This window comes from Protomyctophum parallelum (assembly GCF_964188405.1).
Source record: "Protomyctophum parallelum genome assembly, chromosome: 2".
NCBI classification, from domain to species: Eukaryota; Metazoa; Chordata; class Actinopteri; order Myctophiformes; family Myctophidae; genus Protomyctophum; species Protomyctophum parallelum.
The window spans coordinates 56276052-56297807 of record NC_139699.1 but is presented as its reverse complement, the minus strand read 5'-3'; the positions used below and the strand labels follow the sequence as shown (position 1 = coordinate 56297807).

The following is a 21756-nucleotide window of genomic DNA, read 5'->3' as shown; positions in this document are numbered from 1 at the left end:
TTAATCTGCGTAAGCTTTTATTCATACGGGGATCTGTCCGCGTCCTTGGGACAGCTTTTGTCCTTAACCCATGCAGGGCGGGAACCCCATTTTGTGTTATACTTTAGCTATTGAAAAATAGCTACAAGCTCATAGCGTGGCACCTACGTATGAGCTTGTAGGTCTGCTATTTTTGAAAATGTGGCGCAAATCTTCTGTGGGGTCCCTGGAACAACATATTTTCAGATGGGGGTCCGCAGTCAAGTACATATAATTCCCGAGGTCCTTGACTTGCAATAGTTTGAGAATCACTGACATAGAAACAGAAAGACTTTTTCAGAAATGAAAGGATCAGGAAATCAGGTCTAAATGGGTTACAGCCTTGCTTGGAGACTTCATTATGCCTGCCCTGACCATGACTGATTGAGATGACTGGCCGCGCACAGTGGTGTAAAATGAGTACATTTTCTTAATTACTGTACCTGGAGTATTTGTACCAATACTTTTGCTGCTACTGCACTACATCTCAGAGGCAAATTGAATTTTTACTCCACTACATTTATTTGGAAACTGTGGTTACTAGTTATTTTGTAGATTTTGGATTATTACAAAACATACATTAAACACTTCATCCCTTCAGTTTGACCATTCGAAAGTAGCCGATCGACAAGCTCACAATGCGTTGCAATGCGACACACTACTTGTAACAGCGTCGTTCTACATGGTAGTATTGATACTTTTACTTAAGTACAACATTTTAGTACTTTTTCCCCCACCACCGCTGCTGCATGTTTCCAAAAAGGCAACCGCATGTACGTGTATGGCACTGGGGGTTTTTGCTATGAAAGTATACATAATAACAAACAACACCCCCTTCTCCAATTGCTCATAGTCACAGCGCTCCGCTCCGCTGATAGAAATCTACTTCTAGAGGGCATTGGAACGCTCCCGGGCCGGGTCCTGGCCCTCTCTGTGTTCGCCGGGCAGGCTGAACCAGGATAAACAGCCAAATGTCAGGGAGAAAAGGAGAATATCTGGAAAGTCAATCTTGTCATTTTGATGAAGCATGCACGTGCCTCCCCGGGCTGGCCCGATGACTGATGACGGGCGTGGGGGCCGCTGTCCGCTGAGCCCTTCGCTTTCGACTCTATTTAAAGGATGACCCATGTGAACGGCAGGGCCCTTCGCTGGGGCAGCAAAACAATGAGAAAGAAAAACCCAGGCATAGGCATACGTACGTATGCACGCGGTACGCCCCTGAATCATACCTGAGCTGTCCGACGCTCCCCGACGATAAGACAGAGGAGTAATGAATGTGTCTGGCACTTCTGAGACACAGTGCAAAGAAGATGTGTTCTTTCTTCCATTCCTCTCTCTCTCTCTCTCTCTCTCTCTCTCTCTCTCTCTCTCTCTCTCTCTCTCTCTCTATCGCTCTCTTCACCCCTCCTATACCGTTCTCTCTCCCTCAGGGCGGACTGATAAAGACAAATGCCATAGTCGGCTATCATTTCTGCCGCCGAAGCCCCAGAGGGGCTGCGGCATCATATTTTTTTTCTTTTTCTTCTTCTTGTTTGATGATGTGATTTTGTTTTCTTCAGAAATAGATTTGTCTCTAATGGCTCTGTTTACCTATCTAGCTCCTTTCCCTTCCACCCCCCCCACCCCCCTCTATTCCCCATGTGCTGCTGCTGGCGTATAGGATGGAGTGCCCTGGGCTGCACTGTCACATTATTATAGCGGAGGAGTCTGCAAAGCTCTGCACGGCTATACAGTAGAGCCAACACGAGGGCCCCTATACTTGTGAATATATTGAGCATATAAAGCAGTGCTATTCAACCGGTGGTCCGGGGACCACCAGTGGTCCTCGAGGAGGTCCCAGGATGGAGAGTTAGTAACCGAATGGACGCTTATAGATCTTTACCTCTTGAGTGTGTAAAAAACAAACATGTTACGCTCTCAAGAGCTACATTATTGTTAAACATCTGCATTACGTATACTTTACAAGAAGTCTGCACACTTAGAGAATGTAGAAGAATTGTTATTTAGCATTGAATTGCGGCAAAATATCTTAGCCAACGATAACAAAATATTCTTCAGTTTTGGGACTTACTATTGTAGCACACATTTTACACCCTACCCAGTCCGAAAACGTCAATTATTATTATTTTTTTTTTTAAAGGTCCATAGGTCCGTAGGGCTGTAGACGCCTTCAGGGTGTCTTACTGGTTACTATGAGATTATCAATATTTTCCTGAATCAACTAAATTGATTTGTTTGATCAATGTGTCACTTTCTAACACACACACACACACCACACACCCACACACCCCCCCTATCTTCCTCTTTCTCAATACGCAATTACAACTACAGCATCTGAACCGATGAGAATAATTGTTTTGGGATTGCCTGTGATTATGAAGAAGCACAGGGCTGTTAGGGGGTTATATTAAAGGATTCTGATTACAAAATAGTTGAAATTACTTAGAACAAATTCACTATTACTTTGGATTGAAAAGATTACGGTATAGAAGATTGTAATCTTTACCCCACACTGCGCTCTTAAAGTGTACGCATGCACGCACAGAAGCGTGCGCATACACACACACACACACACACACACACACACACACAAGCGTGCGCATACACACACACGCACACACACACGCACGTCGCACGCACACACACACACACACACACACACACACACACACACACACACACATCCAGAGGCAATACATAATTACAACTATCCTAACCAATGACGAATTGTTTTGGGATAGCTTGCGATAATGAAAAGGCATGGGACTGCGGGGTTATAAGAGAGGATTCTGATTACTAAAAAGTTCTAATTACTTTGAACAAATTCTCTTTTACTTTGGATCGAAAAGATTAGGACGAGACGTGTAATCTTTACTCGCACACCGCACATCTATTTTCAGGGGCCAAATGCTGGTGGAATATTTGAACTGTTGTGCCCTGCAAACGATAAGAAGAGGTTTCTTGTTAGGATAGACCACATCCCATGTAGCCTGGAGGGACGATTGCTTGGCTAGTTCATTGTTCATATTTCACTTAAAAAAACCCTGTCATTTCATCGTCTGCTCAGGCTTCTGTGAACACCCCAGACAGTTTTTAAAACTCAAGAAGTCGTTTGATTCAGTTTTTATATATTTGATATTCATTTTAGCTGCCCTCCCCTTCCTATCCAAACCCTTTGTAACTTCAAACTCCGTTTAACCACGATAGATTCAATTTAAATACCTGTCCTTTTTTCTGGTGACCAATGTTGTCATCTAATAGGTGAGGCGCCTGTGTAACACATGTTACTTGCTTTCATCGTCACTTTCAGTAGAGGGCGCCAGTACACAGGTTCATGTATTTTTTCATTTGCATTGAAATCCCCATTTTAGGTCGCTTCATATAAGAACTGTGTTTGAAAAAATAAACCGATCATCCCGGCCTTTCTGTCAGGGCGGTGGCTGTGCGTCGTTAATGATGTCCATTCATATTTGATACAGCCAGTTTCTGGAGAAAATGGAATTAATGTGGCTGCAGTAGCCTTGAAACTACATATGAAAGCAATGCCGCTGCTAATATACGTCACGCCCAGCTGTCAACACATTGCGTTCCTGGGATTCCTCGTTGACGTATAAGCTCAGATGGCAGTGACTCGACTCATATACTAACCACAAAACATGAAATATCAATACAAAAAAGTGGAGGAGATGCAGCCGTGCAGATGTTTTGTGTACACTATACTACACTAGTGACCCACGGCAGACCACTAATGTAAAAATAGTTCTTTAATTGGGCCAGTGATGAGTGTGATGAAACAGCACCTGGGACCTGGACACTAGGGGGGGGGGGGGGGGGCGTCATGGATGAGAAATGAGCTTCCCACAGGCCCTGGAAGACACTTAGAGGGGGCTTGCAATGGGGGCCGGCTAGGGGGTTGTTTGGGCCTGGCTGTAGGGGGAAGTTACACAGGCACAGCTTGTCACAGTGCAAAGGCAGGAGCAATTAGGACCCAATTGCAGACAGATAGGCGCAGGCAGATGAGCTTCAATGCAAGGGTTTTATTCCAAAAAAACAACACAAGGAATACAAGGAACTTGAAGTACATAAATCAGGAATACACTAGGAGGCAAATCATGGATACATGAGGAGCTGAACACTACTAACATTAAGTGACGAACTAGCAAAGGGAACTGAACAAACAGGGGAGTATAAATGGACACAGACTAACTAGGCACAGGTGAAACAAAACTCAAAATCAAGACAGGGATTGGCTGGGGGACTAAGAGGACACAGGTGGAAAACAAAGACTAATCACAATACAGGTTAGACAAGGCAGGTACAGAACTACAGGGGCAGACAGGAGGGCACAAAACAATACTACAAAATAAAAGGTACACAAGTTAAACATAACACGTCACGAACCGTGACACAGCTAATCAAACTAATCGGTTACACGTGGATTATCACAGCGGGTCGCGATGAGATGCGAGCTCGTAGACCAAGTATATGAAACAGAGCTTAAGTAGTTCATCATACAAATTGATTTAGTCATTGCAGGCCTATATAAATAAAAATCACACCTCACATTCCGGCCAATCGCTTTTGGCGTCCTCACTCTTCTATCCTCACTTTATATCTTCACTCTTTAAGCACGTTCGGCCAATCAAATCATCTCTATGGGGTATACACAGACACACAACGTTGGGCTTATAGGAGGGGCTAGCACCCCTCAAAAACAACCTTTTTTTTTTGCGTTGATTCATTGACATGGAAAAGATAAAGAAAATGACCAAATAAAAAAAAACTGCTTCTTGATCATGGCAGAAAATAAGCAATAGTTGCCTTTGCAACCCTATATGTGAGACTTCCGCTTTTGCTAGTAATGTTTTTTTTAATTCCCCCCTTCTGGCCACCCCTTTCGGTGAAATAACCCATTCTGAACGGGCACCCATTTTGGTGTCAGCATCATGTTATGCTTTAGCTATTTAAAAAATAGCAGATCTACAAGCTCATATCCCGCCACCGAGTGGCGCGATACGTAGCTTGTAGGTCTGCTATTTTTGAAAAATCGAAGAACGACTGACATTTCTAGAATCTGATCTCAGGTCAGAATGGGTTGATCAGACCAGTGTGTGTCCAGTGGAAACCTCGTATGAATCTGATCTCAGGTCAGAATGGGATAAAGTGCTCGTACCGCACGACTCCCAGGCCTGTCATCTGGGTCCTTTTTTCCGGGCCTGTGGGAACGGCAGCACACATCAAAGGCGTTTTTCCTCCAGCTGTCAAGGACACTTTTTTTTACCTGCCCCGGACAGAGCAGAGCCACTTAATGTACTGAGCAGCGGAGAATAACCCATTCTGAACGGGCACCCATTTTGGTGTCAGCATCATGTTATGCTTTAGCTATTTAAAAATAGCAGATCTACAAGCTCATATCGCGCCACCGAGTGGCGCGATATGAGCTTGTAGGTCTGCTATTTTTTGAAAAATCGAAGAGCGACTGACATTTTTTAGAATCTGATCTCAGGTCAGAATGGGTTAATCAGACCAGTGTGTGTCCGGCGGAAACCTTCGTATGAATCTGATCTCAGGTCAGAATGGGATAATGTCCCCTGACAGAGGGACGGCTTCTGGCTACACGGAGGAGCCCCCCACGGCTCATTTCAAGACAGGCCGGTCGGGAAAGAGGAAGAGCAAAAATAAAAGTCAATTAGGGTTTTTTTTCTTTCATGGTGAGGACGGAGGAACCAAAGGCCTGTCCTTTTTTTTAATAGAGCTGCTGCCAGCCAGGCCTGTATGAGAGCAGAGCAGGACAAAGTATACTCAATACCCCCAGATCTGCTATTTCACTAGATTTGAAACAGGGCTTCGGGGTTAATTCATAATGTACAATTTCCCCTTCCTAAAAGAAATGTAGTGCCGTCAAAAGTACGATATTTGTATTTGAAATGTGGCGGAATGAAATGTATTTAATCCCTCTGTGCCAACCTCGAGATTACGATATTCTGTACGGGAACCCCTTTTGGTGTTTTAACTATTGAAAAATAGCAGATCTACAAGCTCATAGCGCGCCACCGAGTGGCGCGCTACGAGCTTGTAGGTCTGCTATTTTTGAAAAATCGTGAAAATGCGGCACAAATCTTTGAACATATATTCTTTCAGAAGACTTTTTTTTTATTATTTCGACATCAGGCCTAAATGGGTTAAAGAGCATTAATCCATCTTTAAAAATACATTGTAACCTCCCCCCCCCCCCCCCCCCCCCCCATATCACGTCTCACTCCCACGCCTACATCCCGGTTGTCGGTGCGCGCGCCACGCGCCCATGCTCGCTGTTATTAGTGTTTTTTGTCCTCAGAATGGGATAAACTACCATGTTTAGAGCCTAATACAACATTAATCCGAGGTTGCGCATCGTCCGTCCGCGCGTTAGTGCACAGCCTGGGGTGAGGCTAGAGCTAAATTCCAATACCGCAACTTTCACACTCGCTCACTCTCCTCGCGTCCTCCACTCGCTCCTCGGCTCCGCCCCCAGCGAGGAGGAGAGGAGGAGGAGAGGATTCGATGCGAGGACAGAGTGGTGGTCGAATTTTCCTCTGGAATCGGAATGTACTACGCTGTCATTTCAAAGCGACGGCACATTCCGCGATCACTAATGACGCGTATCAATTCAATTCAATTCAAAGGGCTTTATTGTCATGGGAAAACATACGTTAACATTGCCAAAGCAAAAGTGGTGTCACACAGCTGGATCACTGGAACTCCGAACAGAGCCGTACAGTCTACAGAATAGACAATTCATCATTTTGTACATGTAACCCAGGGTCCGAGGCCAATGTGTATGTATTGGTAACATGTGCAAGGCAAGGCTATCTATTCCTGAAATAGTGAATAAGCGCCAGGATGCGCACACGTATAAATCACCCCCCCCCCCCCCCCTCCTCCGAGTCTGACAGTCAGTCCTCCTCCGCGGTCTTTGCAAATAACGGACACTATAACAGGAATTAGGTATAGTCTCTCTGACTTACATATTCAGTTCAGTTCAGTCCACATATAAATAAATACATTTTTCATTTCTGTCACCGTCATTCATAGCAGTCTGTGCATTCAGGCATGCACAGAGATAAATTAACTATAGCTTTTGAGGTGCGCACAATATAGCCGGCCTAATTTATATATCCTACTTTTATTATGCTTATATCACACAACAAATATGTCCTTTCACTTTCACATAAGTAGGCTAGATAGGCTACTTTATCATTCTGAAGCTCTATTCATTCAGCGAAAATGTGTCTCTTCAACAAACAGTTGAACAGTGCGTGCATGTGTGATGTTGGCCGTTGGGTCGGCGACTTCAGCCAGTCAGCCGGCCGGCAGCTAGTGGATGGGGGGGGGGGGTGCACAGTATCGGGTTTCATCAGTGTTTTCTGTGCCACATGTGGAGGAGGCGGACTTATGTCACTGGAGAAGGAAAAAAAACATGTACACGTGATGCGGAAATCCGCTGCGAGGAGACAAAATACCCCACCGAGCCTGCACCTGATGTACACTCGCTCTATGCAGTGTCTCGGAGAGCCCACTCGGCTCCTCCACTCGACTCCACTCTCCTCCTCGATGGAGCACTTTAACAAATGGAACGTTAACCATTTCCGGGTCATGCTGGAATGACCCCGAGTGACCGAGTGGGAGTGAGCGAGTGGCCGAGATTTTGGGTATTGGAATTTAGCTTAGGAGAATATACAGATCTGGAAGGTTATCACGTCCGGGTCGGATGTGGCTCTTCTTCTTTGCTTATTCCGCGCATTTCTCTGGCACTGGCATCACCAATCCCGCCTAGAGGGCTGGGCAGGATTCTGTAAAGAACTACAAATACCATACCTCCCCACACAGAGAGAAATAGCCATGTCTATAGGGGCCTATAAATAATTGGCAAAGTAAGATTATACCGGTAAGTTTCCTAACACTATAGTGCTAATACAACGTTAATATTGCATGCATGTAAAACAATGTGATACCGAAAAATAGGAATTTAAAGTATTGCTACAATGTGATCCAAGCTGGAACACAATCAATTGATTGATGGTTGAAACATGTGTACGGCATGAAGCGCTTTCAGTGTTTTTAATATAACTGAGCTGTACTGTACAATACATACAGTATATGTGTTACTCTCTAAATGGTAAATGGTAAATGGTGCATTTATATAGCGCCTTTATCCAAGGCGCTTTACAGAGATTGTGCATTACATTCACCCATTCACACACACATTCATACACCGATGGCAGCGGAAACCATGCAAGGCACCAACTAGCACATCGGGAGCAATTAGGGGTTCAGTGTCTTGCTCAAGGACACTTCGACAGTAACTCTGGGGGAGCCCGGGTTCGAACTGGCAACCTTACGGTTACCATCCAGGCACTCTACCCCTGAGCCACCGCCGCCCCCACTCACTCTCTAACAGTGACTCACGTGGCAAGGCAGGAGACAAAGATATTTGTGTGTGTGTGTGTGTGTGTGTGTGTGTGTGTGTGTGTGTGTGTGTGTGTGTGTGTGTGTGTGTGTGTGTGTGTGCGTGCGTGTGTGTTTATGAATTAGGGCCTACTTGATCATACCACAGCGGCACAAGAAAGGAGCAGATCCACACGTTTTGAGCGTGTCCATCTGCTATACTTTTGCTATTTTTTTAATTAACCCATTCTGACCTGAGATCAGATTCATACGAGGTTTCCACTGGACACACACTGGTCTGATTAACCCATTCTGACCTGAGATCAGATTCTAAAAAATGTCAGTCGTTCTTCGATTTTTCAAAAATAGCAGACCTACAAGCTTGTATCGCGCCACTCGGTGGCGCGCTATGAGCTTGTAGATCTGCTATTTTTAAATAGCTAAAGCATAACATGATGCTAACACCAAAATGGGTTCCCGACCGTACAGAATGGGTTCAAACCCTGAAAAGTAACTCAGTAATTATGGTTTCCACCCGACAGAGACGATGTTATTGTGACTTGGTACAGTGAGGATGGAAGATTCAGAAACAATGAAATGAACGCAAAGTTGACCAAAAACATGAAATTAAAAAAAATAAAAGAAGAGAGACCGAAACCGGCGGCGTTACCTAAATGGCATGGAGACGCGGCGGCACTCAAGCGGACGTGATTGATGTGCACCGCCACGTACGGACCAGAACAAACAGGCCTGTGAACGTCGGGGCGATTTTAACCCATTAAGACCTGAGACCAGATTCTACGGCTATTTCTAATGTCTTCTAAAAAAACATGTTTCTGTGTCGGCGGTTCTGAAATAATTTCATGTCAAGAGCCCCACAAGTATACGTCTTCGTTCCAGGGTCTTAATGGCTAAACCCATTTTGGACTGAGGTCGATTAAAAAAAAAGGCCTCAAAATAAAATAAAAGAATCTGAAAAAACCAATGTTTCCATGTCAGTGGTGCTCAACCTTTTTCATGTCAAGGACCCCCAGAATTATCTCTATTGGGCCACGGACCCCCCATCTCAAAATATGGTGTTCCAGGGACCCCCCTCCCCAGAAGTAAATATTGTAGTTAAAAATGTTCGCTCTGAAATATACATTAAAAGATTTGCGCCACATTTTCACGACTTTTCAAAAAATAGCAGACCTGCTAGCTCGTATAGCGCGCCACTCGGTGGCGGGCTATACGAGCTTGTAGATCTGCTATTTTTAAATAGCCAAAGCATAAACACAATGCTTTAAAAAAAAACACCAAAAGGGAGTTCCTGCCCAGAATGGCTTAAAACCTGTTTATTCGCTTTCCTTTATTTGGCACACCGTGGCGGCCCTCGGAGGAGCAGGAGATTGGCAGAAACAATAACACACGGGGCGCTGATGGAAGTGGAGGAACGCGGGGCGTGCGTGGCGGTGTCAGAGGACAGGGATTAGCCCCTGCGTTGGATGGAAGACATGAGCATGAATACTGGGCTTATATTGAACCAATGACTTTGAATTTGTTTCAGCTTGCCTTTCTATATAGCTTCAATTATACCCCAGCAGCCGTTATTATCCCATTTTGGGGCGCGGGAAAACCCTTTTGGTGTTAGCATTATGTTATGCTTTAAGCTATTGAGAAATAGCAGATCTACAAGCTCGTAGCGCGCCACTCTGTGGCGCGCTACGAGCTTGTAGGTCTGCTATTTTTGAGAAATCGAAGAACGACTGACGTAGAAACATGGCTTTTTCAGAAAACTGTCAGGACGTACAGTAGAAGACATTTTTAGAATCTGATCTCAGGTCAGAATGGGTTATGGTCAGTTGAAGTGTCGATCAAACGCGTCACTTTGTTGTGCTTATTTTCTTTAGTCGTTTGTTTTCCTTGAAGGACCTTGTGGTATCCAAAGTATGACATAGTGACGAAGTGGTCAATGCATGTTGCAATGTTTGATTAATAATCTAAATCTGCAATTAGTAAAGTAATAACCGTCTGATTGTAATTGTCAAAAAGTGGATTATGGCAGTGGAGTGGATTACAATATTTTATTCTGAGATAGAAAATTGGACATACACTCAAGTAAAGTAGATGTATACCTTTGAGTAAATGTAGTGGGTTACAGTACATACTTGCGTGGTTTTTAGACTTGAGAACCATGGCTCCTCTCCGTGAGAAGACGCATAGGAGCTCACCGTCACCGGCAGAGTGAAAACTTGGCAAACGGAGACGGATGGCTACGGGTTTTTTTTCCCCCCGGTCCTGTCAGCATCTTTTTGCTCTGAGCCTTCTTCTTCCCTATTTTTTAGCGTCAATGTTAGCGAGCTAAAATAAGTCCATACTTTCTCCAGAAAACGCCAATGTTCCAATCGAGATCGCCGGATAATCAGAAAAGACCTCTGAACATCGCGCTTTTTGTCAAAACCATGGAGAGCTCCGTAGATTTAGAGTTATTCAGCTTTTTAGTCTGCCCGTATACAAGAAGTGAACGGCAGTGCCAGTACGCGAAACCTGCAAAAAAAAAGAAGAAAAAAAAAAATGTTAATCAGTTTATTTGTTAAGATACTAATTTAGACATATTAACCTGGGGTTCACATTAAGTGGCAGGAGCAATTAGGACCCAATTGCAGACAGATAGGCGCAGGCAGATGAGCTTCAATGCAAGGGTTTTATTCCAAAAAACCAACACAAGGAATACAAGGAACTTGAAGTACATAAATCAGGAATACACTAGGAGGCAAATCATGGATACATGAGGAGCTGAACACTACTGACATTAAGTGACGAACTAGCAAAGGGAACTGAACAAACAGGGAGTATATAAATGGACACAGACTAACTAGGCACAGGTGAAACAAAACTCAAAATCAAGACAGGGATTGGCTGGGGGACTAAGAGGACACAAAGCTAATCACAATAGGCCTACAGGTTAGACAAGGCAGGTACAGAACTACAGGGGCAGACAGGAGGGCACAAAACAATACTACAAAATAAAAGGTACACAAGTTACACATAACATGTCACGAACCGTGACAAAGTGCCCATGATGCCCATGATGTGTGCCATAACGTACCTGTATACCGTCACAAACGGTTCACTGAGATGTGAAGGCAGAGGGTGTGCACGGGCACCAGTTACAACACCGCCTCTGCCTTCACTGCATTTAGTTTTTTGGGGGATTTGGATTAATGCAGATTGCTTGTACAAAACTGAGACAACATCCCTGAGGATTGACTTGATGAGCTTCCTAGCAGACAATCAAAACCCAGCACTATAAATAACAAACTGCTTCTGTCTGTGTCTCCTTGGTGAAATGCAAGCCTTTAAAACTCGAAAAACACACGGGATTCTCCACTCAGCGATGTGTTGAGAAATTATCATAATGTTTGTTATTCCAAAATGTGGCTGTGTTACAGATTATTGACGGCGTGCTGTTTATTTTCGTCGTCATATTTTATGCATCTTATACAATAAGCTGATTCACAAGGCCGCTGGGTTTTAATACCACCCACGCCTGTTCTCCTGCAATAACATTCTGTGTCTTTGAAACACAATATGTGTGACAGTTTATTTCCAGTTTATTTCCACTTCATAGCAAAGAGATCGTGTTGCCTTGAATGTCCATATGCTGCAGCACTGTTTACCAGATGGGGACACGCGTGATGACTAATGTTTTGTATATTGCTGCGTTCACACAGGCAGATGCAAAGATACAGTCTACCATTCATTCTCAATGGAAGCCAGCGACGTGAAGCTTCCAAAGCAAATCCGATGTTTGTAGCCGCTACAAAAGATACAAAGACACAAAGCCACACATTATGTTGAACTGCTTCAACTTCAGATGCAAAGCGAAAATAAAGTACTATAGACGAATAACAGTAAACTGTTAGCTTGTCCAAATTTTATTCTGACCCCTCCATGAAAAGGCTTCGTTGTCCTGACCCTTATCCATCGTTTATACATTATGGATAATTAGTGTGGACTTAAACTGTTATCCGTCTATAGTACTATACTGTGAATATGCCTGTGTGAACGCAGCATATTACACTTTGAATTGCCTGCAGTTGAAGGATGCTATGCAATTCAACTTGCTGCTTTGGAAAACACAAACAACTGTACTAAACATGTACAGCCCAGGCCACACCTACCTACATAACAGGTTGCAACCGCATGCAACCACTTGCAACTATTCTCCCCGAACGGCACCGGTCTGCAACTGGTCAGTCCAGAGTAGACCGCTGCATTTCCTTGCAACTTTATTATTATTTATTTTTTTTTCAGTAGAGGATAGTCCCTTGAGTTGCAGCAACTTGAACTTACTGTGTTAGCTATTAGTGTTGCGTGGGCCAGCTTTTTTGCGAAACAATTTATTAATCAACAACCCGCCCGCCCCGTGGCCCGCAAAAACAAAAAAACGCTATTAATATTAAGTTTTGCATCGCATGCATAATCGCATTCGGAGAGAGAGAGAGAGAGAGAGAGAGAGAGGGGTGACGCCGTGACGTCCCTCGGATGAACATATAAAACTTAAGCCCAACACTTATACACATACAGTACGTGACATGACATAGGTCGCCGCCTATTTCACGTCACTTCACTCAGCATCAGCATGCAGTGTAGCTCTCCACTCCAAATGAATGAATCTCTGCATGTTCTCATTTTTAGGGAGGGAGGGGGGTTTATAAAGGTGTTTAGAATGTTCTCGTCTGTAGTTTACAGTTGAAGCTAATCCGCTACCTAGTAGCTAGTCAGCTAATTAAGTGAGCATGCAGATCAAAGCAAACAGCGTGGCGCTTTGGCCTGTTAGCGAGGTACGCACAGTGATGCCACACACAGCAGGCGCCTGCAGGTATATCTGCAAGCTACGTTTAAAGAGTATAGGTTTCACCCAAACCGAATCACTGAATATACTTTTGATAACAAATGAACAAATGAAACAATGACTTAACTGCCAGGTGCAACAAGCTCTTGTAGCGCCCATTTTCGTTCGTTTCTGACATTCTTTTGTCGGTTCACTCACTGGGTTTTGTCATGGCTTTCCTGTAGCTCCAGTTAGTTCATAACGTTAGCTTGTGTTGCCACTCTGTCACTATGGGTTTTCATGCCGTTCAGACTATGGGTTTTATTGGTAAGTCTCCCATTGGCTTAGAGGCAGCCTAGAGGCATCCAATCATGAAAAGTGTCCATTAAGCCTAAACCACACCAAAGGGTCGAGACAGGACAAGACTGTTTTAGCGTTCGTCTCAGCGATGCGATGTTGAATATCGACCCAAGTCGACCAAGTGATTCAACTGCTTCAATTCAATGGCCCAAACCACACCAATGCCATGCAACTCATTGCGAGGAGTTGCATGGCGACCCTTTGGTGGGGTTTGGGCTTACGGTCATCTTTACAGCCGTCAGTAGTGGTGCATGCAGATGTAGTCCAGTCGCTTTTCAAGCACCTGGCAAAATGACCATTACTGCATCAAAAGTAATCAACAGACTATACTTTAAACGAAAGACTTTTTGTCAAACATTGTCCAAATTGTCAAATAATATACTCATCTTTGGAACAGAGTAAAACAAAATGTAATGCCTCCACTCCTACAATTCCAACTACTTGTCAGGGTAAAGGGGGGGGGGGGTGTGTGGGTAGCGCTAGACCCCTGGGAGATGGAGTCTGTCCCGTTACAATGTGCTAGAACCCTGGGAGATGGAGTCTGTCCCCGTTACAATGTGCTAGAACCCTGGGAGATGGAGTCTGTCCCCGTTACAATGTGCTAGGACCCTGGAGATGGAGTCTGTCCCGTTACAATGCGCTAGAACCCTGGGAGATGAGTCTGTCCCCGTTACAATGTGCTAAGAACCCTGGGAGATGGAGTCTGTCCCGTTACAATGTGCTAGAACCTGGGAGATGGAGTCTGTCCCCGTTACAATGCGCTAGACCCTGGGAGATGGAGTCTGTCCCGTTACAATGTGCTAGAACCCTGGGAGATGGAGTCTGTCCCCGTTACAATGTGCTAAGAACCCTGGGAGATGGAGTCTGTCCCGTTACAATGTGCTAGAACCCTGGGAGATGGAGTCTGTCCCTGTTACAATGTGCTAGAACCCTGGGAGATGAGTCTGTCCCGTTACAATGTGCTAGAACCCTGGGAGATGGAGTCTGTCCCTGTTACAATGTGCTAGAACCCTGGGAGATGGAGTCTGTCCCCGTTACAATGTGCTAGAACCCTGGGAGATGGAGTCTGTCCCCGTTACAATGCGCTAGAACCCTGGAGATGGAGTCTGTCCTGTTACAATGTGCTAGAACCCTGGGAGATGGAGTCTGTCCCCGTTACAATGTGCTAGAACCCTGGGAGATGGAGAGATGGAGTCTGTCTCGTTACAATGCGCTAGAACCCTGGAGATGGAGTCTGTCCCGTTACAATGTGCTAGACCCCTGGAGATGGAGTCTGTCCCCGTTACAATGCGCTAGAACCCTGGGAGATGGAGTCTGTCCCTGTTACAATGTGCTAGAACCCTGGGAGATGGAGTCTGTCCCCGTTACAATGTGCTAGAACCCTGGGAGATGGAGTCTGTCCCTGTTACAATGTGCTAGAACCCTGGGAGATGGAGTCTGTCCCCGTTACAATGTGCTAGAACCCTGGGAGATGGAGAGATGGAGTCTGTCTCCGTTACAATGCGCTAGAACCCTGGGAGATGGAGTCTGTCCCTGTTACAATGTGCTAGAACCCTGGGAGATGGAGTCTGTCCCTGTTACAATGTGCTAGAACCCTGGGAGATGGAGTCTGGCCCCGTTACAATGTGCTAAGAACCCTGGGAGATGGAGTCTGTCCCCGTTACAATGTGCTAGAACCCTGGGAGATGGATGCTGTGGTGGAGCGTGACACCTACCATCAGCTCCCGGTATGTCCCACACGACTTGCCGCACCCAAGCGGTGCTACTCATGGAACCATGAACTTGTGGTCCAAAATGGCGAGAGCTCTACCGACTGAGCTACCCGGACACAAAACGGTTGAGAACCAGTGAGTCCTATAACAACCCCACCATGTCCACCTACTAACTACACCACCCAGGAGAGGGTCTGCCTCCCGGGCTTCGTAGTAGCAGCAGCCAGGAGGGCCTCAATTAAATAAAAAAAACCCTGTGATGTCTGCTAACTGACAGCGAGCTCCATCACTTCCACACGCCCCTCTCCACAACAAGCAGCCTGGCATTAAGATGTCGGAGGCAGAGTGGACGACTATTGATTTCTTTCAGGCCAGTCCATTCCTTTACCGTGTGTGTGTGTGTGTGTGTGTGTGTGTGTGTGTGTGTGTGTGTGTGTGTGTGTGTGTGTGTGTAAGGGGGAGGGGTAGGGGTCCGCCTGCCTTTTAGAAGTGCAGGCAAACTTTGGACAGTGGAGTAATCGGTTTAAAAAGTCGTGTTCTCTACATTTTTAATTAGCCTTTAAAACAAGAGGTGACTGCGGGATGTGGACGCGCGGGGGGTTGGTAGTAGCAGGGAATGGCTAGTGACAGCTATCAGCGCCTGCACACGGAGCAGGCTATCTAGGCTGTGTGCTGATTGAGTCGCAGCTGGGAGTGGATGGGGGAGCCGAGTGGAGCGGCTGAGGGCAGGCCCAGCACACCAAATAGATAGCTAGAGACTTTGGGGGGCGCGACAGCTAAGGCAGCTATAGTTAATAATATATCCAAATTTGACATTTTCTTTATTTATTTTCATTTTTATTCAGACAGCCAGCAATGGTTTAAAATGCTCCCAATGCTCTGTCACATCTCTAGGGGCCACAGACTGCCTTCAAAGATGAGTAATAATGCATTTGACTTTGACTTCCTGGTGGGAAATGGGTATGCTCCTGGGTGGATATATGCTGCCTTTTACCAGGCCTGTGTCAGGAACGCCACAGTGCAAAGCTGTTTGTTTGTAAAAAAGCACTTTTGGAGAAGTAAATATGCGCAAACAAAAGAGTTCGACTTGTGGACAATGATTTATTTACGCCTGCGTACAGCCCAAGGCAAAGGGTGTATCTGTGGGTTTGTCTGTTTGTTTGAAGGCCACATACAAAAAGTCAAAGCCGTATATGCATACCCATTCCCAATCACCCACGCCTTGATATGCTTTCTGTCAATTAGCCCATTCTGACCTGAGATCAGATTCATACGAGGTTTCCACTGGACACACACTGGTCCGATGAACCCATTCTGACCTGAGATCAGATTCTAAAAAATGTCAGTCGCTCTTCGATTTTTCAAAAATAGCAGACCTACAAGCTTGTATCGCCACTCGGTGGCGCGATATGAGCTTGTAGGTCTGCTATTTTTCAATAGCTAAAGCATGACATGATGCTAACACCAAAATGGGTGCCCGGTCAGAATTGGTTAATTCAATTAACTAATACATTACATTTATTTACATTTATATAGCGCCTTTATCCAAGGCGCTTTACATAGATTGTGCATTACATTCGCCCATTCACACACACACACACACACACACACACATTCATACACTGATGGTGGTGGAAACCATGCAAGGCACCAACCAGCACATCGAACTGGCAACCTTGCGGTTGCCATCCAGCCACTCTACCCCTGAGCCACTGCTGCCGCCTCTGTGACATTTCTATGACATTCTTTCTCCCATCCATGTGGGCCTGTCTCCATCCGTCTCACACTGTGTCTCCGTGTGTCTTTTTTGTCTGCGTGTGTGTGTGTTTCAGCTCAGAACATGGCGTTCCCCCCTGTGGCATTGTGGGTAACGGTGGGCCTGGCGGTTTGTCTGCTGGCTCTGCTCGTCGCCCTGGCTGTTGTCTGCCGCAGGAAGATCAAGGAGAGCTGTGAGGAGGCCAGGAGAGAAGGTGGCTATACAAACTATAATATATATATATACGTATCTGTGAGGAGGCATTCGAGGAAGCAATCTGATTGGTTGAAACAGCCATCTAGCCGATCTACAAACGAGCGTGATGGAACGCCTAATCAAAACATAAGAATCAGTAATTGCGCTGTTCTCCAGAGCAGAGCCGACTGGGTTGCTAGGCTAGCAAATGTCTTGGAACATTTTTGGTCTAGTGGCTATACATCTGTCCTTAACCCATTCTGACCTAAGATCAGATTCATACGAGGTTTCCGCTGGACACACACTGGTCTGATTGACCCATTCTGACCTGAGATCAGATTCTAAAAATGTCAGTCGTTCTTTGATTTTTTTTCAAAAATAGCAGACCTACAAGCTCGTATCGCGCCACTCGGTGGCGCGATATGAGCTTGTAGATCTGCTATTTTTCAATAGCTAAAGCATGACATGATGCCAACACCAAAATGGGTGCCCGTTCAGAATGGGTTAAAAAAAGTTCACATTTTCAGCGAATATCTTAGTTTTAATTAAATTGAGTCGACAGGTTTTTTTTTTGTACGAATATGTTCATAGATGTGCCGTTGAGACATTTTGGCCGATATCCGATATAATTAATTGCTGTTATGGCCGATAACCGATATTATACCGATGTATATAAATAAGTTTGTCCATTCTGAAAAATACATGTAACCGGTTGTCTTTATATTTGATATACAAGCTGTTACTTTGGGCTTGTTTATCTGTAAAGACAGACCGATTAATCGTCTGATTGATTAATCGAACCGATGCTGATTAATCTAAAAACAACTCAAATCGGCCGATACAGATGTGTTTGCCGATTAATCTCCCATCACTATTCACTACCCCCCAGCTGGGGACGTTATCTGCTAGGTACAAACATATTCGTACCCCCTGTTTACACCATAATATATGAAGCGGCTAGGCCAAAAATCATTTTCTTCGGATGTCATTTGTGATTTTGTCTGGCGAAAGGTTAGCTACACTTTGCTGCCACCTAGCATGGCAATAAAATAGTTAAGGGTAACTGTTGTACAGTATAATCGCAATATTACACTCGAGGGTTGTGCTTTACCGTGCATTAGCGCACTCCTGCGCTGCTTACGGAACTCGGCTCGTTCCTGCAGCAACGCAGGCGTGGCATTAACGACGGTAAAGCCCACCCTCTTGTGTAATATTGCTTAAATATTATCCACACATCCTTTTCCCTGTCAATGTATATAGTGAGCAAGCATGTCACTGTGATGGGGGGGGGGGGGGGGGGGGGGGGAGAAGGGACTTCATTACTGTGGTCCGATAATTAGCCTGGCGGAGTAGCCGAGGATTGCAGCCGAAAGCACGGCCATCAGGCGCAATTTCTTCTATTTTCTTTTCCTTCTTTTTTTTCTTCTTTAAGAGACGGATAGTGGCATAGGGCACAAGCTCCGCTGTAATGAGATCTGCTCAGAGTGGAAGACACATTTACATAAAGGTCAGCCAGCGTCTGCACTGGGGCCCTGGGGGCGTACAGCTAAATATGGATGGAACACACAGACTTGGAGGAAAGAGTAAATAAATACCGTGGTTCTGCAGGAACAGAAGGAATCAAATGGAACGGAGAAGTTAGATACTGTAGATATATACAGTATATAGACTGCGAGCCGTGGACACGGCGTCTGTGTTTAGGGGTGGGGTCAGGGTTCGATACCCGGCCGGGTCATACCAAATGTCATACCAAAGACTGTAAAAATGTGACCCAGTGCCTCCCTGCTTGGCACTCAGCATCAAGGGTTGGATTGGGGGGTAAGTCCCTGTGACATACTAGCGTCATGTCCAGGGGGTGTACTTGTACATCAAGCTGCCTCACGCCACAGAATCAGGAGATAGGCTCCAGCCCTATGGGCCTCATGGCTACAGAATCAGGAGATAGGCTCCAGCCTATGGGCCTCATGGCTACAGAATCAGGAGATAGGCTCCAGCCCTATGGGCCTCATGGCTACAGAATCAGGAGATAGGCTCCAGCCCTATGGGCCTCATGGCTACAGAATCAGGAGATAGGCTCCAGCCCCCTATGGGCCTCATGGCTACAGAATCAGGAGATAGGCTCCAGCCCCCTATGGGCCTCATGGCTACAGAATCAGGAGATAGGCTCCAGCCCCCTATGGGCCTCATGGCTACAGAATCAGGAGATAGGCTCCAGCCCCCTATGGGCCTCATGGCTACAGAATCAGGAGATAGGCTCCAGCCCCCTATGGGCCTCATGGCTACAGAATCAGGAGATAGGCTCCAGCCCCCTATGGGCCTCATGGCTACAGAATCAGGAGATAGGCTCCAGCCCCCTATGGGCCTCATGGCTACAGAATCAGGAGATAGGCTCCAGCCCTATGGGCCTCATGGCTACAGAATCAGGAGATAGGCTCCAGCCCCCTATGGGCCTCATGGCTACAGAAACAGGAGATAGGCTCCAGCCCCCTATGGGCCTCATGGCTACAGAATCAGGAGATAGGCTCCAGCCCTATGGGCCTCACGCCACAGAATCAGGAGATAGGCTCCAGCCCCCTATGGGCCTCATGGCTTGATGGGGCTTACTTACTTACTTAGCTTCCGGGTGGTCCCTGGCAGAAAACCTTTTTTCGATGGTGGTCCGCAGCCGAATACATATCATTTTGGGGGTCCGATTCCTTGACATGAAAACGTTTCTCAGTCTCCTCAGTCTCCTCAGTCTTCTCAGTCTCCTCAGTCTCCTCAGCCCAGTATACACACTTCTCAGTCTCTCACACACTCGTCCTGTGTGGCACGTCCCAGCGCGTGGATCGGAAGCGCGATGACTTTACTCACGTCGCCATTGCAGACTCTCTCTCCCACTCTCTCCATGTAATGATACCATATGCATACAGATGTGTAGCTGGGCTTAAAATAGGAGCTCTAGTGATACACCCGGAGCTGCGGTGCAATGCGATGCGGGGAGGAGGAGGAGGAGGAGGAGGAGGAGAGCATGCAGGAAGCAGGGAAGTGCAACCTAATGGTTACGTGGGTTGTCTTATCTTTTAATGGTGTTCCATGGCTGTATGACCAGATTGAAGTTGACTCTCTGCCGGCGCAGGACTCCGGATAGTGATAGGGTGGAGCCGGGGGTCAGGCACAAGTGAAGAAGCTGAAGTAAAGTCATTTTTCTGGGCTGTCATAACGCATGTGGAGCGCTGCCATGTGGATCCCAACGCGGACCGACAGTGGCGTGCACAGACAATTAGAGGGGCAGGTTCTCAAGTGGGGAAAAAAAGGGCACCTCGTGCAGCACATGGAACCCGGCCGGTTGCCTTAACAACCCATTCTGACCTGAGATCAGATTCTAAAAATGTCTTCTACATCCTGACAGTTTTCATTCTGACCTGAGATCAGATTCTAAAAATGTCTTCTATGTCAGTCGCTCTTCGATTAAAAACAATTTAGCAGACCTACAAGCTCGTAGCGCGCCACTCGGTGGCGCGCTATGAGCTTGTAGATCTGATATTTTTAAATAGCTAAAGCATAACGTAATGCTAACACCAAAATGGGTTCCCGCCCAAAATGGGTTGTGAGATTTATGGATTTTGGGGCCTAAATAATATATTAGAAGCTTTTTATTGATACAATTATGTACTTAAATCCAAACGATAACATTTACTTTCTCCAAGATGTATTCATTAATGTGGTGCATGTTCAATGTTTTGAACTGACAGAGTACTTTAACCCCATTAAATAATGCAGGTCTATAGAACACAAATATCATTCCACCAAAATGAATAAACAAACATTAATAAAAAAGTAGCATTTTTAAATCATTATTAAATCACTACAACTATGAATATTATCAATTCAATGCTGTGTAGGCTACAACTTTTTCCTGCTCTGCATGCCTTGATGATTTTGTTAAAGGCCTACAGTAGGTTCACTGTTAGCTGAAAGTGGCCTTTCTGGTGTTAAAGGTCCGGCTCTCAGACCATAACAAAGAAGGGAAACAAGCATGGGATAAATGCAAGAATGTAAAGTTTATTAAATGGAATCATTAATTTTAAAGGTTTTATGACATTCATTTTGATATCTTTTTCTTTTTCTTTTTTCTTTTAGGTTTTATGACCTCAATTACACCCAAAAAACCAGAACTTTGAACATTCAGTGGATTTTCTGTGGTCTGAAGTTTTCTTTGGGGTTTTTTGGGCCTTTTGAGCTACAATGAAAACTGCTGGCAAATCCCATTGACATATATGGGATTTGCAGTAAGTGATGTCACTTACTGCCGGCAAATCAGAGCACCTGTTTGAGCCAGAAAACCCCAGATCACAGAAAATCTACTGAATGTTAAAAGTTCATGTTTTTTGGGTGCAATTGAGATTAGAAAACCTAAAAAAAAACAAGAACAATTCCAAAACCTTTTTTTTTATGTCACAATCCCTTTAAAGTAGATAAAGCACATGTTT

The 21756-nt window shown here is 45.3% G+C and overlaps 1 protein-coding gene across 2 annotated transcripts in view; it reads left to right on the top strand.

Moving 5' to 3' along the window:
* Positions 1–21756, top strand: part of cd276 (CD276 molecule) — a 181808-nt gene that overhangs the window by 98089 nt on the left and 61963 nt on the right. For both annotated transcript variants that reach the window (XM_083759870.1, XM_083759869.1), the window contains exon 5: positions 17166–17303. In XM_083759870.1, the coding sequence (XP_083615996.1) occupies positions 17166–17303 (138 nt within the window). The remainder of the gene's footprint in view (positions 1–17165; positions 17304–21756) is intronic.